The following is a 16,527-nucleotide window of genomic DNA, read 5'->3' on the forward strand; positions in this document are numbered from 1 at the left end:
CGTTTTATCAGATAGCATAACACCCTGAAATACTTTGTTGGTCTTAGACGGATTTAATCTCTACATCCCATATCACATTAAAATAATTTGCCAAATTTGTTGGCCGTTTCATCATGCGATCCTTTTTCTGCAAGGTCCCTGACGTTCTTTCCCTTGTTAAAGGATAACAAATGTTTCCATATAAAAAAATCAAAATCAAAATGCTTCCTCATAATTATTCCCAATAATGTCGTTTTCATTAAATTACAAATTGATCTGATCACTGATTTAATGGAATAGAATGGCTTATTGTGTAATGTTTAGAAGGGATGCTTATGTGTGATATTTTGTAGCAACAAACGTTCAGTTGAGAATAATCTGTTTTATTTGCACCGCAGTTCCACATTTAAAGATAAGATTCCCTGGAAACCCCCCCGATCTTGTCTTAAATAACATGGTTGGAATAGAACCAAGAACTGTAAGCAGCTGCGTTTGAAGCATCAAGAACCAAGGCATGATTGGTTTTTAAAAAGGAATCAAAGGCAACCATCCCAGATAACCAGGGTCGTATTTCTCAAGTTGAGAATGAACAGTAATCTTTAGTATGGCTGGAAAAGCAGCTTTCATTATTCATTTTTGTTGTAGCTTAATTACTCTGCTTTCCCTATGGACTTTCTATGAACTTTAACCTCCATTTGCAGAGGCCCATATGGAGCTGTATTTCAAACCCAAGGAGACAGCAGCAAATTATCCCTTGGAGGGCTTATGGGCCGGCTAAACAAAAGTACATTTTGCGTAATCTGAAAAAATGCTAGGAAAGTCCCAAACACTCATCTGGTGTCTGCACTGTTTAATGGTGTTACGAATTTGAACAATGTTATTGGTTCTTAGTCAGAGATGAGTTAAATGCAAAGACTTAACAAAAGGGATAATTGTTTATTAATTTGTTATTGGGAGAATAATCAATGAACATTTCCCCAGGCCTGATTAGATGTTAATATAAATGCAGGAACAGAAACAAATCACTTTGCTCCTAGGTGTGCGTAGAACAATCGGGGCTGTATTTTCATAGCATTGCATAGCAACATCATTTCCTCCATCCAGTCCTTTCTAGTGTGAAACCTTTGATTCTCTAAGACAAGTAACTTTCAGTTTTGCTTATGTTGGTTGGGAAGAACTGTGCTCTGTAATTTAGCAAAAGATTTTCCATTTCTGCCATGAAATGTGCCATTTGGCATATAATTTCATCTTGGGGAAAAATGAATTGCAACAATATAAAGATAAAGGATGGACGTATGAAAAGCTGTTGTGATTCCAGTGGTTTTCCCTTCCTCATGACTAATGCAAAAGAGATTTTTAAAAGAATGATGAGGGAGGGATGGAGGGAGAGAGAGAGAGATGGCTTTCTAAAGTCTTACAAGTAGCATGATTGGAATAAACGACATTCAGAATTATCATGGAGGGGTAGAGAATGCACATATCCTTGATTATTTGCATCACGTTGATCCGTGTGAGACGCTAGCTTTTAACCATACTCTTTCAAAAGGTAGCCCTGGGAGTGTGAAAGGAGTAAAACAGATATTTAGTGGAAGAGCATTCAAATATACCAACCTCAAATGTATGTAATAAAACTACACGTTCTATTTTGTTGTTGCTGTATAAATGAGGTCCTTACCTGTATATCAAATTGTTGCTGCTGCATCATTGAACCAAGCAGTGCTGTACCAATCACGTGGAATTAATTTATAAAAGACCATGTCATTCCCACAATATCTTCGTTTTCGATTTTATTGTATTTCTATGCCGCCCTATTCCCAGAGGGACTCAGAGCGGCTCACAAACCAAGTCAGGGAGGGCGGGGGACAAAGAAAGACAACGGACAACACAACACCACAATTTTAAAAAACAATCAACAGCCACACCATTCGAGCGGGGACAGGAACTCATCAGCCCCAGGCCTATCGGAACAGCCAGGTTTTTAAGGCTTTGCGGAAAGCCTGGAGGGTGGTGAGGGTCCGAATCTCCACGGGGAGCTCATTCCAGAGGGCCGGAGCAGCCACAGAGAAGGCCCTCCTCCGGGTGGTAGCCAATCGGCATTGGCCAGTGGATGGAATTCGGAGGAGGCCTAATCTGTGGGATCTAATCGGTCTGTTGGAGGTAATTGGCAGCAGGCGGTCTCTCAAGTACCCAGGTCCAATACCATGAAGGGCTTTATAAGTGACAACTAGCACCTTGAAGCGTATCCGAAGACCAATAGGCAGCCAGTGTAGCTCGCGGAGGATAGGTGTTACGTGGGTGAACCGAGGTGCACCCACGATCGCTCGCACGGCTGCATTCTGGACAAGCTGAAGTCTCCGAATGCTCTTCAAGGGCTGCCCCATGTAGAGCACATTGCAGTAGTCCAGTCTTGAGGTCACAAGGGCACGAGTGACTGTTTTCAAACCTTGAAATGCTGTGTAACACTGTAAAGCAAACACATTCCTTGGAAAATCAGTTAATTATTGCACAATGATGGAGAATTCTCACAATGGAGAAATAGATTATAAAGATGTCAGAAATGGCAAAGCTGACCTCTTTGGTACAGAGGTACAGCAAGAAGTACTTTTGTAAAAGACTGGAAACCCTAGGAGATGACAGAAACCTTTTATAGACTTTTTTTTTATGAAAATGGAAAAAAGTGAAATGTGGTTTTTTGACAATTGAAAAAGGATAAAGGCCTGGAGAAACCTTATAATACCAAGGAGGAGAGGAATAACGAACTTCTTTGTAACTATTGTAAAGAAAGTTGGGATTTGTTTATTTTTTATTTTTTCTTTAAGCTATTTTTCTTTCTTATTCTTCTGCTTTGCTTTTTGCATTTTTCTTTTTTTTAATCTTTTCCTTTTTTTGTATTTTTTTTTCTTTAGTTTGCTTTCTACATGTATAAAATTCTTAATAAAAAATTATATTTAAATAATTATGTTTTAGATACTTGTGTTTTAAGGGGTTCCACCACAAAACCGTGTTCGACTAAACCGCGCTCGACTAAACCGCGTAGCTGACGTCATCAACAGCGCGGAGACAGACGCATGCTGTAAACGCTAAACCTAAAATTAACCCCTAAACCTAACCTCCCTAAACCTAATCCTAAACCTAACCCTTAACCTAACCCTAAACCTAATCCTAAACCTAATCCTAACCCTAACCCTAAACCTAACCCTAACCCTTAACCTAACCCTAACCCGTAACCTAACCCTAAACCTAACCCTTACCTTAAGTTGAATCGGCTTGCTTTCAAAGCGCTATTTAAAGCGCCCTTCTTTCTCCGCGCTGGCTGTTGTCGCCCTGTTGATGACGTCAGCGACGCGGTTTAATCGGGCGCGGCTTAGTCGAGCGCGGTTTTGTCGTGCCACGGTTTTAAGGATGGTTTATAAGATCATTGCATCATGAGTTAGATGCATTCCTTCATGAGATATAGGGAGCTTTATTTATGAGCCATCTGGTTGCTAACTAATACGTCAACCAGGGAATCCTTAGAATGGCAAAAGTATCAAACCAAATTGTAATATGCATACAAACTATTATTTATATAACGGCTACTGTAACAAGTAATAATAGAGTTTCACAATGATTACAGTGAGAACTCATACATTTTTTGACTCAGCCTTCCATCCTTCCGAGGTGGGTAAAATCAGGACCCGGATTGTTGTTGGGGGCAATATGCTGACTCTGTAAACCGCTTAGAGAGGGCTGAAAGCCCTATGAAGCGGTATATAAGTCGAACTGCTATTGCTATTGCTATATTACACTATATTATATTCTAAGAGCCAAGGTGGTGCAGTGGTTAGAGTGCAGTACTGCAGGCCACTTCAGCTGACTGTTATCTGCAGTTCAGCAGTTCAAATCTCACCGGCTCAGGGTTGACTCAGCCTTCCATCCTTCTGAGGTGGGTGAAATGAGGACCCGGATTGTTGTTGGGGGCAATATGCTGACTCTGTAAACCGCTTAGAGAGGGCTGAAAGCCCTATGAAGCGGTATATAAGTCTAACTGCTATTGCTATTGCTTTCTTGTATTTTCATTGTTTTTCTCTTTTTCAGATTCTCTTTCAGTTTCCAGCAATGATGCAAGTCCTCCGGCATCAGTAACATCCCTCCAGCCCCATATGATTGGTGCACAGAGCTCTCCTGGCCCTAAGCGGCCAGGCAATACCCTGAGGAAGTGGCTCACTAGTCCAGTGAGGCGACTGAGCAGCGGAAAGGCGGACGGCCACGTAAAGAAACTGGCCCACAAGCACAAGAAGAGCCGGGAAGTCCGCAAAAGTGCCGATACGGGTTCTCAGAAGGACTCCGATGACAGTGCAGCTACACCCCAAGATGAAACTCTCGAAGAGGTAGATGTTCGTTAGTTGCTGCTTGTGTGCCCTTTTCTGAAAATAAGTCTTTAACATCGTTGTTTTTGTTACCACCTTGTAAGTAATTACATTCACTGGATCGGCTTTTTTAATAACGAAAAAAAGGGGGGGGGAACCCTTAACAAGTCATTTGTTTTTCCGGAAACAGCTATATCCGTCTATTTTCATTCTCCAAATTATCTCTGTTTTTATTGTGGATGCCTCTGTCAAAAATATATCACTAACGGTCCTGCAGGTTATTCAAATAAGCATTAATTGTGCGTCTAAATTATGAAAGAACTGGCAACGGTTCTGTAGTTAAGTTTGATCAGCACTTCTTTCTGTCTAGATCAGTGGTAGTCAACCTGGTCCCTACCGCCCACTAGTGGGTGTTCCAGCTTTCACGGTGGGCGGTAAGGGTTTGCTGTAACTCTGCTTTATAAATTTTATAAAGTAAAGTTACTTGCCTACTTTATAAATTACCATTACTGTGGAACCGGTGGGCAGTTAATTTTTTTTACTACTAACAGAGATACAAAAGTGGGCGGTAGGTATAAAAAGGTTGACTACCCCTGGTCTAGATTCTGAGAAGACCACTATTTGGCCCAGGTGACAATGAAATATTTATGCATGCACATATACATGTATATGACTGCCCAACTCAAACAGTATGATTCTGGATAAAGCAAAAACACACAAACCATAAATTAATACAATAGGCAGAATCTTGCAAGTCTAAATTGGGCTGTATTTACTCCTTATATTGCAAAGAATCAGGAAGACAATCGGCTCGAGACCCTTCCAAATGTAATTTCAACTGAATTTTGAAAAAGTGTTTTACTAGGCAGTGATTCCTGCATATCTCCATCAAGGTCCTTTTCCTCACTCTACATTAAATGAAAAATTATCATTCCTTGAGTTTGGCAACAAAGTCAGCTAAAGTATATGTGAAAATGCTTTATTGAAAATTGCTAGTTCCGATATAACATCAAGATGTAATAATACCGGATTTGTGAATTGATAATAATTTTTTAAAATTCTGACAGTCCTAAGTAGGAACCAGGCTGATAGGCTTCCTACCTTGTTAAAGTAGAATTTGGCAGGTTTTGTTTGGTCAAAAGAAGGTCACAAATAAATAAACTTTCCTCAAGGAAATTAAGGTATTAGAAAGGTCAGTAAGGGCTCTCAGAATTAAGGATTTTAAGATTTGAACTCAGTACAATATGAAGAAGAATGTAGCAGTTAGCAATAGCAGTTAGACTTATATACCGCTTCATAGGGCTTTCAGCCCTCTCTAAGCGGTTTACAGAATCAGCATATTGCCCCCAACAACAATCCGGGTCCTCATTTTACCCACCTCGGAAGGATGGAAGGCTGAGTCAACCCTGAGCCGGTGAGATTTGAACAGCCGAACTGCAGAACTAGCAGTCAGCTGAAGTAGCCTGCAGTGCTGCATTTAACCACTGTGCCACCTTTGTCAAAAAAAAAAAAATGCTACGTTTCAGGAATTCTGGCCATTTGTATTGGGGTATTTCAAATATAAAGATATCAACATCATTTGAGCACCATCTAACCAATAAGTATGAATATAATTCTCTTTGCAGAGAGGCAGGAATGAGGGCTTGAGTAGTGGCACCCTCTCCAAATCATCTTCCTCTGGCATGCAGAGCTGTGGAGAAGAAGAAGGTGAAGAAGGGCCTGATGCTGTGCCTCTTCCCCCTCCAATGGCAATCCAACAACATAGTCTGCTTCAACCAGACTCACAAGACGATAAGGTAAAATGGGTGGAGCAGTGGTGGGTTTCAAAAATTGTTCGGACCTACTCTGTGGGTGTGGCCTCCTTTGTGGGAGTGGCTTGCCGCCCATGTGACCGGATGGGAGTGGCTTGCTGCCCATGTGACCGGATATGAAGATGCCGACGACACTTGTCAGAACCACCTTAAATTACCTCACACACAGCACTGGCATGCATAAGAATATGATGTAAACTTGTTTTTTAAAAGGCATCTTTGTTTTGCGTTAAAACAACTTCAACACACGCAATGTTCTGATTGCACCACAAACGCAGGAGTCATCCTTACCTTTCACAGAGGCACTGAGTTTTATAAATAGGAGCTTGATAGTGTAGAATAATCATATCCAAGGACCAGTGGTGGGTTTCAAAAAATTTTGGATCCTCTTCTGTAGGTGTGGCCTGCTTTCCGGGTCCACTGGTGGAACCTCTTCTAACCGGTTCGGTAGATTTGACGAACCGGTTCTACTGAATAGGTGCGAACTGGTAGGAACCCACCTCTGGGGTGGAGAGACTTTCTCTGGCAGAATAGGGTGAGGGAATAATTGGTTCTCAGTGGTCATGGCCTATTGTCATGCCAACTGGATCATGCCCAGAACCCGGTGATAAAATACTGGACAAGAGATTTTGCATCAGTTATGCAACTTAAACCCATTTACATAAGTATTTCCTTTCATTTAGCGGTTACGCATGCTTTATTCTAGTTTTAATATTAATATGCACCAGCCGAAGACTCCGTACACTCTTTTAAGTAGATTTTGATATAGTGGAGTTGCATGCAGTTCAAAACATGCTTTTGTACTTAATATACACTTGTGAATAACAAATGCCTCTTGCCTTAATTGGGTTTTAAAATGAGTTTTCATTGTACTCAGAATTAATTTTACAGTGTGAGGTCTTAGGGTTGTCTATTTTCTTGGCAACGTGCCATCATTCTCAGAAAGCCAGACATTTTCAATAGTTGACTGTATGGGTTTTTATTTCCTCCTTTGCTTTTTGGAACTCTTGTGGGTTTCTCTTATGGATGTTAATCATCGCTAAGGTAACCACATCCTTGATGGCGGAGGGGATTTCCTGCATACCCGCTGAAAAAGACTCCCATGATATACAGAATGATGACAGAATCTGCAGTACAGTGTTCTTAGACATTAATAAAAAGTCCCTAAGGCTTAAAATCCTTTCTGCTCTTAGTTAGCTTATTTAGAAAAATCAAATATTTTGGCTCAGATTCAGATCTTGCTACAGTAGTTCCAAGGGTGTAGAATAAGCCCTATTTGACAAAGAGTTCACCCATACTCTTCTCTGAGCTGAATAATGCTTCCTTTAAGCAGTTGTGCCATGTGTTTCACAGACATATAATCAGGGGTGGGTTTCAGGCGGTTCACGGCAGTCCCCGCGAACCGGTTGGTCGGCGAATCCGGAAGTAAGTAACTTCCGGGAACGCCGAAGGGTCCACCCGCCCGCCCACGTTTCTTACCCGGTTTTGACGAGTTCTGCGCTTCCACGCATGCGCAGGATGCATACAGCGCCTGCACGATCCTCCAGGAGCAGCTGGAGCATCGCACAGACGCTAGTACGCATGCGTGCACTGCGCGCGTGCACGAGGACGCCGCCGGCCCCGTTCCAACCGAACCGGTTGGAACGGGGCGAGAAATCCACCCCTGCATACAATATATACTGTACATCCATTTTTCACATGGAACTCAACTGAAATGTTAAATATTAAAAATTATTTTAACCCTTGTCTTTTATCTCTTCCATACGGAGCTTAGGAACCCGTCTGAGATACACAGATTTTCCCAGCTTCCCTTCACTATCTCTATTGCCTCATAGTATTAATATCAGTGTGTATAGTAGAGACGTTCTAATTTTAGTATGCATGGACATAACAAGGAGGGAAGCAGTATTTTAACAACACTTCCACTCTGAAGATTAATTTTATATTGCAAATACCTTCCATTAAAAAAAAAAACTGTTGATTTGTATAGATCTTCCAGCAAATGAACATTGGTTACATTTTGTAAAGGAGAAATTTACATTTTCACGGGTTAATAGCACTTTATCATATGCCTTCTCAAATCAACAAAATTCGCTACCTCAGAATTACAGGGTTCTATGTGTGTTGTGAACATTCTGTGCGAAATGAGCTTTAAACATTTGAAAGATTTTATTGGTTACCCCATTGAACGTAGAAGTAAAAAAAAAAAAAATTGGTATGTGAGCCTACCAATAAATAGTGCATGCAAGAAAAAAAAATGAGGCCAATGGTGACTCATCTTGGGGTCATACTGGAGGCTCTGAATATCAGATAGAACCTTGTCACACTAAGTTGCACCAGAAAAATTAGAATTACAAAGTTTAATAAAAAAAAAGGTTTTGAAACAAGCATTGAATTCAACTTGATATTAACTCAAATTTGTTTTTGTGATCATAAAACGCTTGTAAATTACTAATTGAAGGCTCAGCATTAAATGTAAGAATGTAAATGCATGTCTTAATACCGAGAATTACTATTTAACCCCAGTTTTACATAAGGGTTTCTTCAAAATGGTGCACTAACAGTCATTTTCGACTTTAGGCATCCATTTGAGCATAATTTCTATGCCATCTTGTTTTGCTTTGGATAGCGTGGTCTATCTGAAACTCTTAGGCACAGCAATGTAACGGATGCGCCATGCGATGTTGGCGAAGCAGGTTTCCCACAAACACTCCTTGTCTTCTTTTCAAAGGCACTGATGGTGACCGTGTTCCAATTTCCCCCAGCGAAGGTTGTCTTTGAACCTTACTATTGGGTCTGGGTGAATTTTAGCTGTGATACTTTAGCATAGATACAACAGTTCTAACTGCAGTGCCCTGAAACATGTATATTCAAATGTGACTCATAGTCACAATTATTACTAGGATAAAAATGCAGAGTTCCGGACCTGCGTTGCAATAGCATTAGTGAATGGTACAGACTTCAAGCACAGAATACTCACTCGTTTTCAATTAAACGTTCCGATAAAAAGTATCAAATTGATCATCTTCAGTTTCTGGAACATTCATTCGGATCCACATTCGGTTCATATAGGTCTGAACTTGTTTCCATATTGTGGGAAAGAGACATTATTTCTGTATTCACGTCAGTAGTGGGATTCGAAAATTTTTACTGCCAGTTCTGTGGGCATGGCTTGTTGGGCATGGCAGGGGAAGGGTAGTATAAAATCTCCTTTCCCTCCCCACTCCAGGGGAAGGTTACCGCAAAATCCCCATTCCCTCCCGATCAGCTGGACTCGGGAGGCAGAGACTAGATGGGGGCGTGGCCAGTAAGATGTGACATTTATCGGTTCTCCGAACTACTCAAAATTTCCGCTAGTGGTTCTCCAGAACTGGTCAGAACCCACTGAATACCACCTCTGATTCGCGTGTCCAGAAACTGAGGCAACACTAGGTGTTGCAGTTACATGGGAGCAGCCAAGCACAACAATTGGCTGCTGCAAATAGAACCCAGTAGTTAGTTTAGATTGCATTCAATAGAGGCGTGACCCGTCAAAACCGCGGTCCACTAAAGCGCGCCCGATTAAAGCACGTATGTGATGTCATCAGCAGCGCGACAAAAAAAATTATAAATAAATTAAATTAAAATAAAATTAAAGCAAGCCAATTCACATAAAGGTAAGGGTTAGGGTTAGGTTAAGGGTTAGGGTTAGGTTTAGGGTTACGTTAAGCATTAGGGTTAGGTTTAGGGTTAGGTTAAGGGTTAGCGTTAGGTTTAGCGTTAGGTTAAGGGTTAGGGTTAGGTTAAGGGTTAGGGTTAGGTTTGGGGGGGTTAGGGTAAGGTTTTCGCTTTAATTTTAAATTTACCGCTCACAGCACGATGTTTTCGTCGCGCTGTGATGACGTCACGTACGCGCTTTCGTCGAGCGCGCTTTATTCTACCGCGGTTTTGTAGTGGAACCCAATAGAGTAGGTAGAACCTTGTAATTTTGCTATTTGTGATGAATTTATTTAGAAATTTTACGAAATAAGTTGTTAAAAAAAACCCTTGTCTAACACTTAACTCATTTTCAACGAAAATGTCAGATAGAGCCCTGTAATTCTGAGGTAGTGAAATGTACAATAGTTTCCTTTTCACAACTGCACATCTCTCAGATACTCGCTGAAGAGCAAAAATGTAATCTGCATATACTTGCCAGCATAAAACCAGACAATAGTTGCTTACTATTGCTTCTGGTACTCTTTCAATCAAAATTCTGCTAAATTACCTTCCCTGGCACATTTAACAAACTAAAATCCCTATAGATTTTGCATTCATTTTTTACTATTCTCTCTTTACATAAGGAAACAATTATTTGAGTCCTCGGGCAGAGATGCTAACCAAGTCAGACAACTACTCCATAAGCAAACTACATTCAGATTTTAATATTACTGAATTTGTCTAAATCTGGACCATTGCCATCTTACAAGATTCTTGCAGCATTTTTTATCTTGTTTTCATCATTTTTACAACCATTTAAAACATTTGTTTCCCTTCCATTTTGACATACGTTATCGTCTTCTATGTTAACTATGAGGATATACTGATCAGTCTGTACACCCAAGAACTATCAAAGCTCAGTTTTACTCTGTTTTTGTGAAGCAAACCAAAATTTCTAATCGATAGACGAGTTTGTAAATCAACATATTATTGTATATATTACACCAGGTAAATGCAGTCTAACGTACACAGATCTGTCAATCTGTGTTAATTTGTGTCTCAACAAATGAAGACTTTAGTCATTGGAAGGCATTTGCATTCTCTATAGCAGTGTTTCCCAAAGTGTGGTACGCGTACCCCCAGGGGTACGGGAAGAGTTTGGTGGGGGTACGCGTTGCACCGGAGTTTGGTGGGGATCACGTGGGAATATCCACTGCACGGTGCTTAGCTGCGCCCACAGAACAAGGAAAGAAATAGGCGCATATCGCAGTTTTTACATGGGAACTGGGGCCATCGTACATCGTATCGCAACTCATTATGGCGGGAACGTCTGCGCATCCTTCGCGCAGCTCGGGTTCGGCCATTTTTAAACTGCGGGAACATTAACAGTTGACATTGAGCCGTGGAGCTGTTTAAACACCGGAGAATTGCAGTGTTATCTAACGGTTAGACAGTCTTGTGAGGCGTGACACAATTTCATCCTTCTCATTGAATGAAATAAATGTTCTTTATAATATAACTTTTGTTTATTTTGCGTATGTACCAAAAAAATAAAAAAATAAATATATTTTGATTTTTATTAAAGCATATGTTTTTTATGAGGGGTACTCAGCGTTACGAAAATTATAGAAGGGGTACACCTATGTCAAAAGTTTGGGAAACACTCCTCTATAGTCAATCTGTTTATAGTGCTTCATAAATCACTTTTTATAACAATTGCTAGAACACTTGCTATGCAGTATTTTTTTCTTTTATTATTCTTTTTTTTCCCCTCTTAAAAGCCCCCTTTATTTAGCATAATGTTGCTTTTTTTGTTCTGTTTCATTTGGCACAGTTTCTGTGTATTCTTGTAAATCTTCCATTTCTTTTGTCCCCATCCAACTTAAGCTGTTTAATGTACATTAAAATTTATTTAGTATTTACATTATGGGACAGCCAATCTTCCAAAGATAAAAAATGCACAGCATTCCATATTCTGACATTCTTGATTAATTTTAATCTTTCTGTATAGCAGTGGGAGGAAATCATAAAATATTTGGCCTATGGGACATTTGTGCTGTGCTTCCATTATGAAGTGAGCCTTATCTTGGGTAGATTACAGTTACAATCTGCAATCAGGCTTGCTTATTTACTAATCCCTCAAATCTCTTCCCAAAAGCTTCCTCTGGCCATACCATTTCTCATTATTTGCAGCCAGAATCCTGTAATTTTTGAAGTTAGAGCTCTTCCAGACTTCCGTTTCATGTTTATGATATTAAGGAATCTTATCTATGTGAGTTCTGCTCCCCTTTAGAATGTTAAATTTTAAAGAAGTTTTACTCTGACCCACAGATTCTTTAGATTTGGTTCTCTTCTTTGCTGCTTCATGTTAATATAGAATTTGGGGGGTGAGGAAACAAATATAATTAGCTTTAATAATAATACAGAAAGATTAAGAGATTCCTCACAGGACAATTGTATGTTACCATTGCCAAATGGTAATCAAGTAGTACAATTAGTGAAACATACAGAGAGTATAACAGGATTTGCTTAAAACAAACTCTGCTTCTTTGAAGTGAAATGAATTACTCATTTCAAATATATTAAATTTTTTCTTGAATGAGATGGTTTCCTCCCTTTATCTCCCCATCTCAATCTTAATTCCATTCTGTAGGCATCTTCTCGCTTGTTGGTACGTCCTACCAGCTCGGAAACCCCAAGTGCAGCAGAGCTGGTCAGCGCCATAGAAGAGCTTGTAAAAAGCAAAATGGTGAGTGTTCTTCTTCTTCTGTTGTTGTTGTTGTTGTTGTTGTTTACTGGCATTTTGTAGATAAATCAGACTTGCTTATGTGGTATATTGTCTAATGCAGGGGTAGTCAACGTTTTTATACCTACCACCCACTTATGTATCTCTGTTAGTAGTAAAATTTCTAACCGTCCACTGGTTCCACAGTAATGGTGATTTATAAAGTAGGGAAGTCAATTAAATTTTAAAAAGGAGAGTGCTTCAATATCGGACAAAACCCATACCGCCCACCATGAAAGCTGGAACGCCCTCTAATGGGCGGTAGGGACCAGGTTGACTACCACTGGTCTAATGATAATAATTAAGAGACTATGAGATTCTTACTTGATCTAAATAAAATTGTGCTATCCAACATTAATTTTTTTCTCAACTACAGCTATCCAAATAGCCCTGGGAAAAATAAATTCAGAGGGAAAGGTTTGGACTATTTTTTTATTTATTTATTTAATTGTGTTTTAACTTGGTCTTAGGCTCTAGAAGATCGCCCAAGTTCATTGATGGTAGACCAAGGTGACAGTAGCAGCCCATCATTCAATCCTTCAGACAATTCACTTCTCTCTTCCTCATCACCCATTGACGAGATGGAAGAACGGAAGTCCAGTTCTTTAAAGAGGCGCCAGTAAGACTAGTCTATAAATTTCTTTAAAGTCTGTCATTTGCGTAAGAAGAACACTTTTCCTTTGCTTTTTTTTATATAAAGTATTTAAGTTTGTTTTCATTCTTCTTGAAGACAAAATTAAACATGATCAATTTTTTTGAAGACTCTGCCATGTTTTTAATTTCTTTTATTATACATGATCAGACTTTTTTTAATGCTTTCAAAAGGATAGCAAAGAGGCTGATTTTCATTTTTTTTCATTTTTCATTTTATTTGTCTTGTATGCTGCCCACTCCCGGAGGACTCCGGGCGGCTCACAACAGACAAGGGAAAGGGGATAAATAGACAAGACAACACTTTTAAAAAAAGGCGCAACATTTACAATTTCCGTGGGGCTGGGTGTTTCACAAGCTCCCCAGCCTGCTGGAGCAGCCAGGACTTGGTGACTTTGCGGAAGGCCGGGAGGGTAGTAAGGGCCCGGATCTCCACGGGGAGGTCATTCCAGAGGGCTGGAGCTGCAACAGAGAAGGCTCTCCCCCGGGGAATCGCCAGCCGACATTGGCTGGCAGATGGAATCCGGAGGAGACCTAACCTGTGAGATCTTATCGGTCTGAGGGAGGTAATCGGCAGGAGGCGGTCTCTCAGGTACCCAGGTCTGATTGACTTTTAAGATATTTGTTCCAGCCTATATCTGATGAATCAAGACTGCATATATAAAAACAGGAATTTCACCATTAAAATTGCTCTTTCAAGTATAATAATTAACATTGCACATTAAATAGCAATAGGCACTTAGACTTATATACCGCTTTAGAGTGCTTTATAGCCCTCTCTAATAAATAATGGAAATAGCATCACCAATTGAAAAACTAATACAGAACTCCCTTAGAAAGGAGTATCTTGCTGCTTATTCATTTTTTTTTCTTTTTTAACTAAAAGCTCCTGATCTTGTAGTGAAATTGTTAGAGTCTTCATTGCAATGACTACACTCAAGTATATTCTTATGGGAAAACCAGTTTCTTTTCCAAGAAATCTAGAATTAGAATAACCGTAGATTAAGGACCAATGATAATCAAATATGAATCTAGCCCAAAGCATGAAAGAATAGCCAGCAATGTCATCAGGATGGGAGCCAGACAGATCTATGGGAGGAGATCATTTTGTTAATTTCTTATTGTAACAACCAGACAGTTCACCCTCATAATCTTAAAAAATATATATATCTTAACTTCTCTATTTATCCATAGTTCTTAATTTATCAATTAATAGCTTAAATTATGAAACAGTAAATAGAGTCAGAGTATTCTGCTATTATTTGCATTTGACCGTACGTAAACTGATAATTGGGATTGTTAAATTCATTTCTCCTGTCGTTTTAATTCTTCATAATTTTACAGGTATGTCCTACAGGAATTAGTGGAGACAGAACGAGATTATGTGAGAGACCTTGGCTATGTAGTAGAGGTATGTTTCGACCTTATCTAGAGCAGATTGGTTTTAATTTTTATCAATCAAATCAGAAGCATGGATTTACCATTCCTCTCAATCTAATCATCTTTAGAAGATATTATCAGCAAAACAGGTAGTCTTTGACTTACAATAGTCCATTTAGTGGGTTCAAAGTTACAACGGCACTGAAAAATGTGACTTATGACCGTTTTTTATAGGTACAACTTTTGCAGCTTCCCCATGGTCATGTGATCAAAATTCAGATGCTTGGCAACGGTTTCATATTCATTTTCATTGTGTTTTGTCCTGCACTCCCCCCACTATTATTGTAAGCCGCCCTGAGTCCCCTCAGGGAAAAGGGCGGCCTATAAATGCTTAATAAAATGAAAAAAAATTACTTTTGCTGTGTCCCAGGGTCACGTGATCACCTTTTGGGCTTTCTGACAAAGTCAATAGGAAAGCCATATTCAATTAACTGTGTTAGCAACTTATCAACTGCAGTGATTCAGTTTAAGTTTAAGTTTTATTTTATTTATATGCCGCCCTATTCCCTAAAAGGACTCAGGGCGGCGAACAACTTAAACGGGAGGGGGAAACATACAAGTACAAAATACACATATTAAAATGACCAACAACCACACCTGTCGAGAGGGGAGGGGAGCTCATCGACCCCAGGCTTGCCGACACAGCCAGGTTTTAATGGCTTTTCAGAAAGCCAGGAGAGAGATGAGGGTCCGAATCTCCGCGGGGAGTTCATTCCAAAGGGCCGGAGCTGCAACAGAGAAGGCCCTCCCCCGGGTTGTAACCAGATGGCATTGGCTGGTGGATTCACTTAACAACTGTGGCAAGAAAAGTTGTAAAATAGGGCAAAACGTACTTAACAAATGTCTTACTTAACAACAGAACTTTTGGGCTCAATTGTGGTCGAGGACTACCTGTACAGAAAACTATTTTCATTTATTTTTAATCAAGGACACTGGTCCTTTCGGTTAAAAAATAAAATCAGTTAGAATTTGCCGTTGCTGAATTTTCTGAGGATGTTGGCATGCTAACCATAATATTTCAAACGAAATTATTACTTAACTGTCAGTAACGGTTTATAGATACCTAGACGTGTAAATTTCAAAACTTGGCAATAATTAAATTCCATTCCTACACAAGACTAGCATTTGCATGCTGTTTATTGACTCTGGGGCAAACTAAGTTGTTGAGTGTTTGGAACTGGCTTGATGTATAGTAATATTTGTAGTTAAGGAGTCTGTTGAATCCTTGTATAAGCAGTGGAATAACTGACAGCCTTACTGTTTTAGAATGGACAGCTGAAGCATATTTTGATCGTTGTGTGCGTTAATAAATATAAGAAACCTTGAATGAAGTAACAAGTTTCAAAGTTGAAAGGCGGCTGACATTTGGGAAGTTAAATAAAACTGGGCTGATTACAGATGTAGACAAGTTCTCACACATGTCTACTATAGAGTTTTCTAGAATTTAATTATTAATATACTTACCAATTTAATTATTTTATTGATATTCACTGTTAAATTTTTGATTTGATCAGTATTGTCCAGTGCCTTAGTGATATTAGGCTATAATATTTGGCCAAAGTATACACCTCAGGATTAAGGTTCCACCACAAAACCGCGAAGCCCTTATCTGCGCCGACATAAATGCGGAGGGCAAATCCGCACCGTCCGAAGCGCTAAGGAAAAAGGTGACCCTACCGCAATGACATAACCGCAGAGGGCAAATCCACGCCTTCCAAAGCACTCAGCACCCTAACCCTAAACCTAAACCTAACCCTAACCTAACTCTAAACCTAACTCTAATCCTAAACCTAACCCTAAACCTAAACCTAACCCCTAAACCTAATCCTAACCC

At 39.7% G+C, this 16,527-nt stretch overlaps 1 protein-coding gene across 2 annotated transcripts in view; it reads left to right on the forward strand.

The window, feature by feature from the left end:
• TRIO (trio Rho guanine nucleotide exchange factor) overlaps window positions 1-16,527 on the forward strand; it is a 279,954-nt gene that overhangs the window by 222,757 nt on the left and 40,670 nt on the right. For both annotated transcript variants that reach the window (XM_087721977.1, XM_087721979.1), the window contains exons 35-39: window positions 4,057-4,349; window positions 5,954-6,124; window positions 12,471-12,566; window positions 13,073-13,221; window positions 14,598-14,664. In XM_087721977.1, the coding sequence (XP_087578103.1) occupies window positions 4,057-4,349; window positions 5,954-6,124; window positions 12,471-12,566; window positions 13,073-13,221; window positions 14,598-14,664 (776 nt within the window). The remainder of the gene's footprint in view (window positions 1-4,056; window positions 4,350-5,953; window positions 6,125-12,470; window positions 12,567-13,072; window positions 13,222-14,597; window positions 14,665-16,527) is intronic.

This window comes from Thamnophis sirtalis, unplaced genomic scaffold (assembly GCF_051295495.1).
Source record: "Thamnophis sirtalis isolate CommonGarterSnake01/CBP01778 unplaced genomic scaffold, rThaSir2_p1.2 scaffold_8, whole genome shotgun sequence".
In the NCBI taxonomy this organism is placed as follows: Eukaryota; Metazoa; Chordata; class Lepidosauria; order Squamata; family Natricidae; genus Thamnophis; species Thamnophis sirtalis.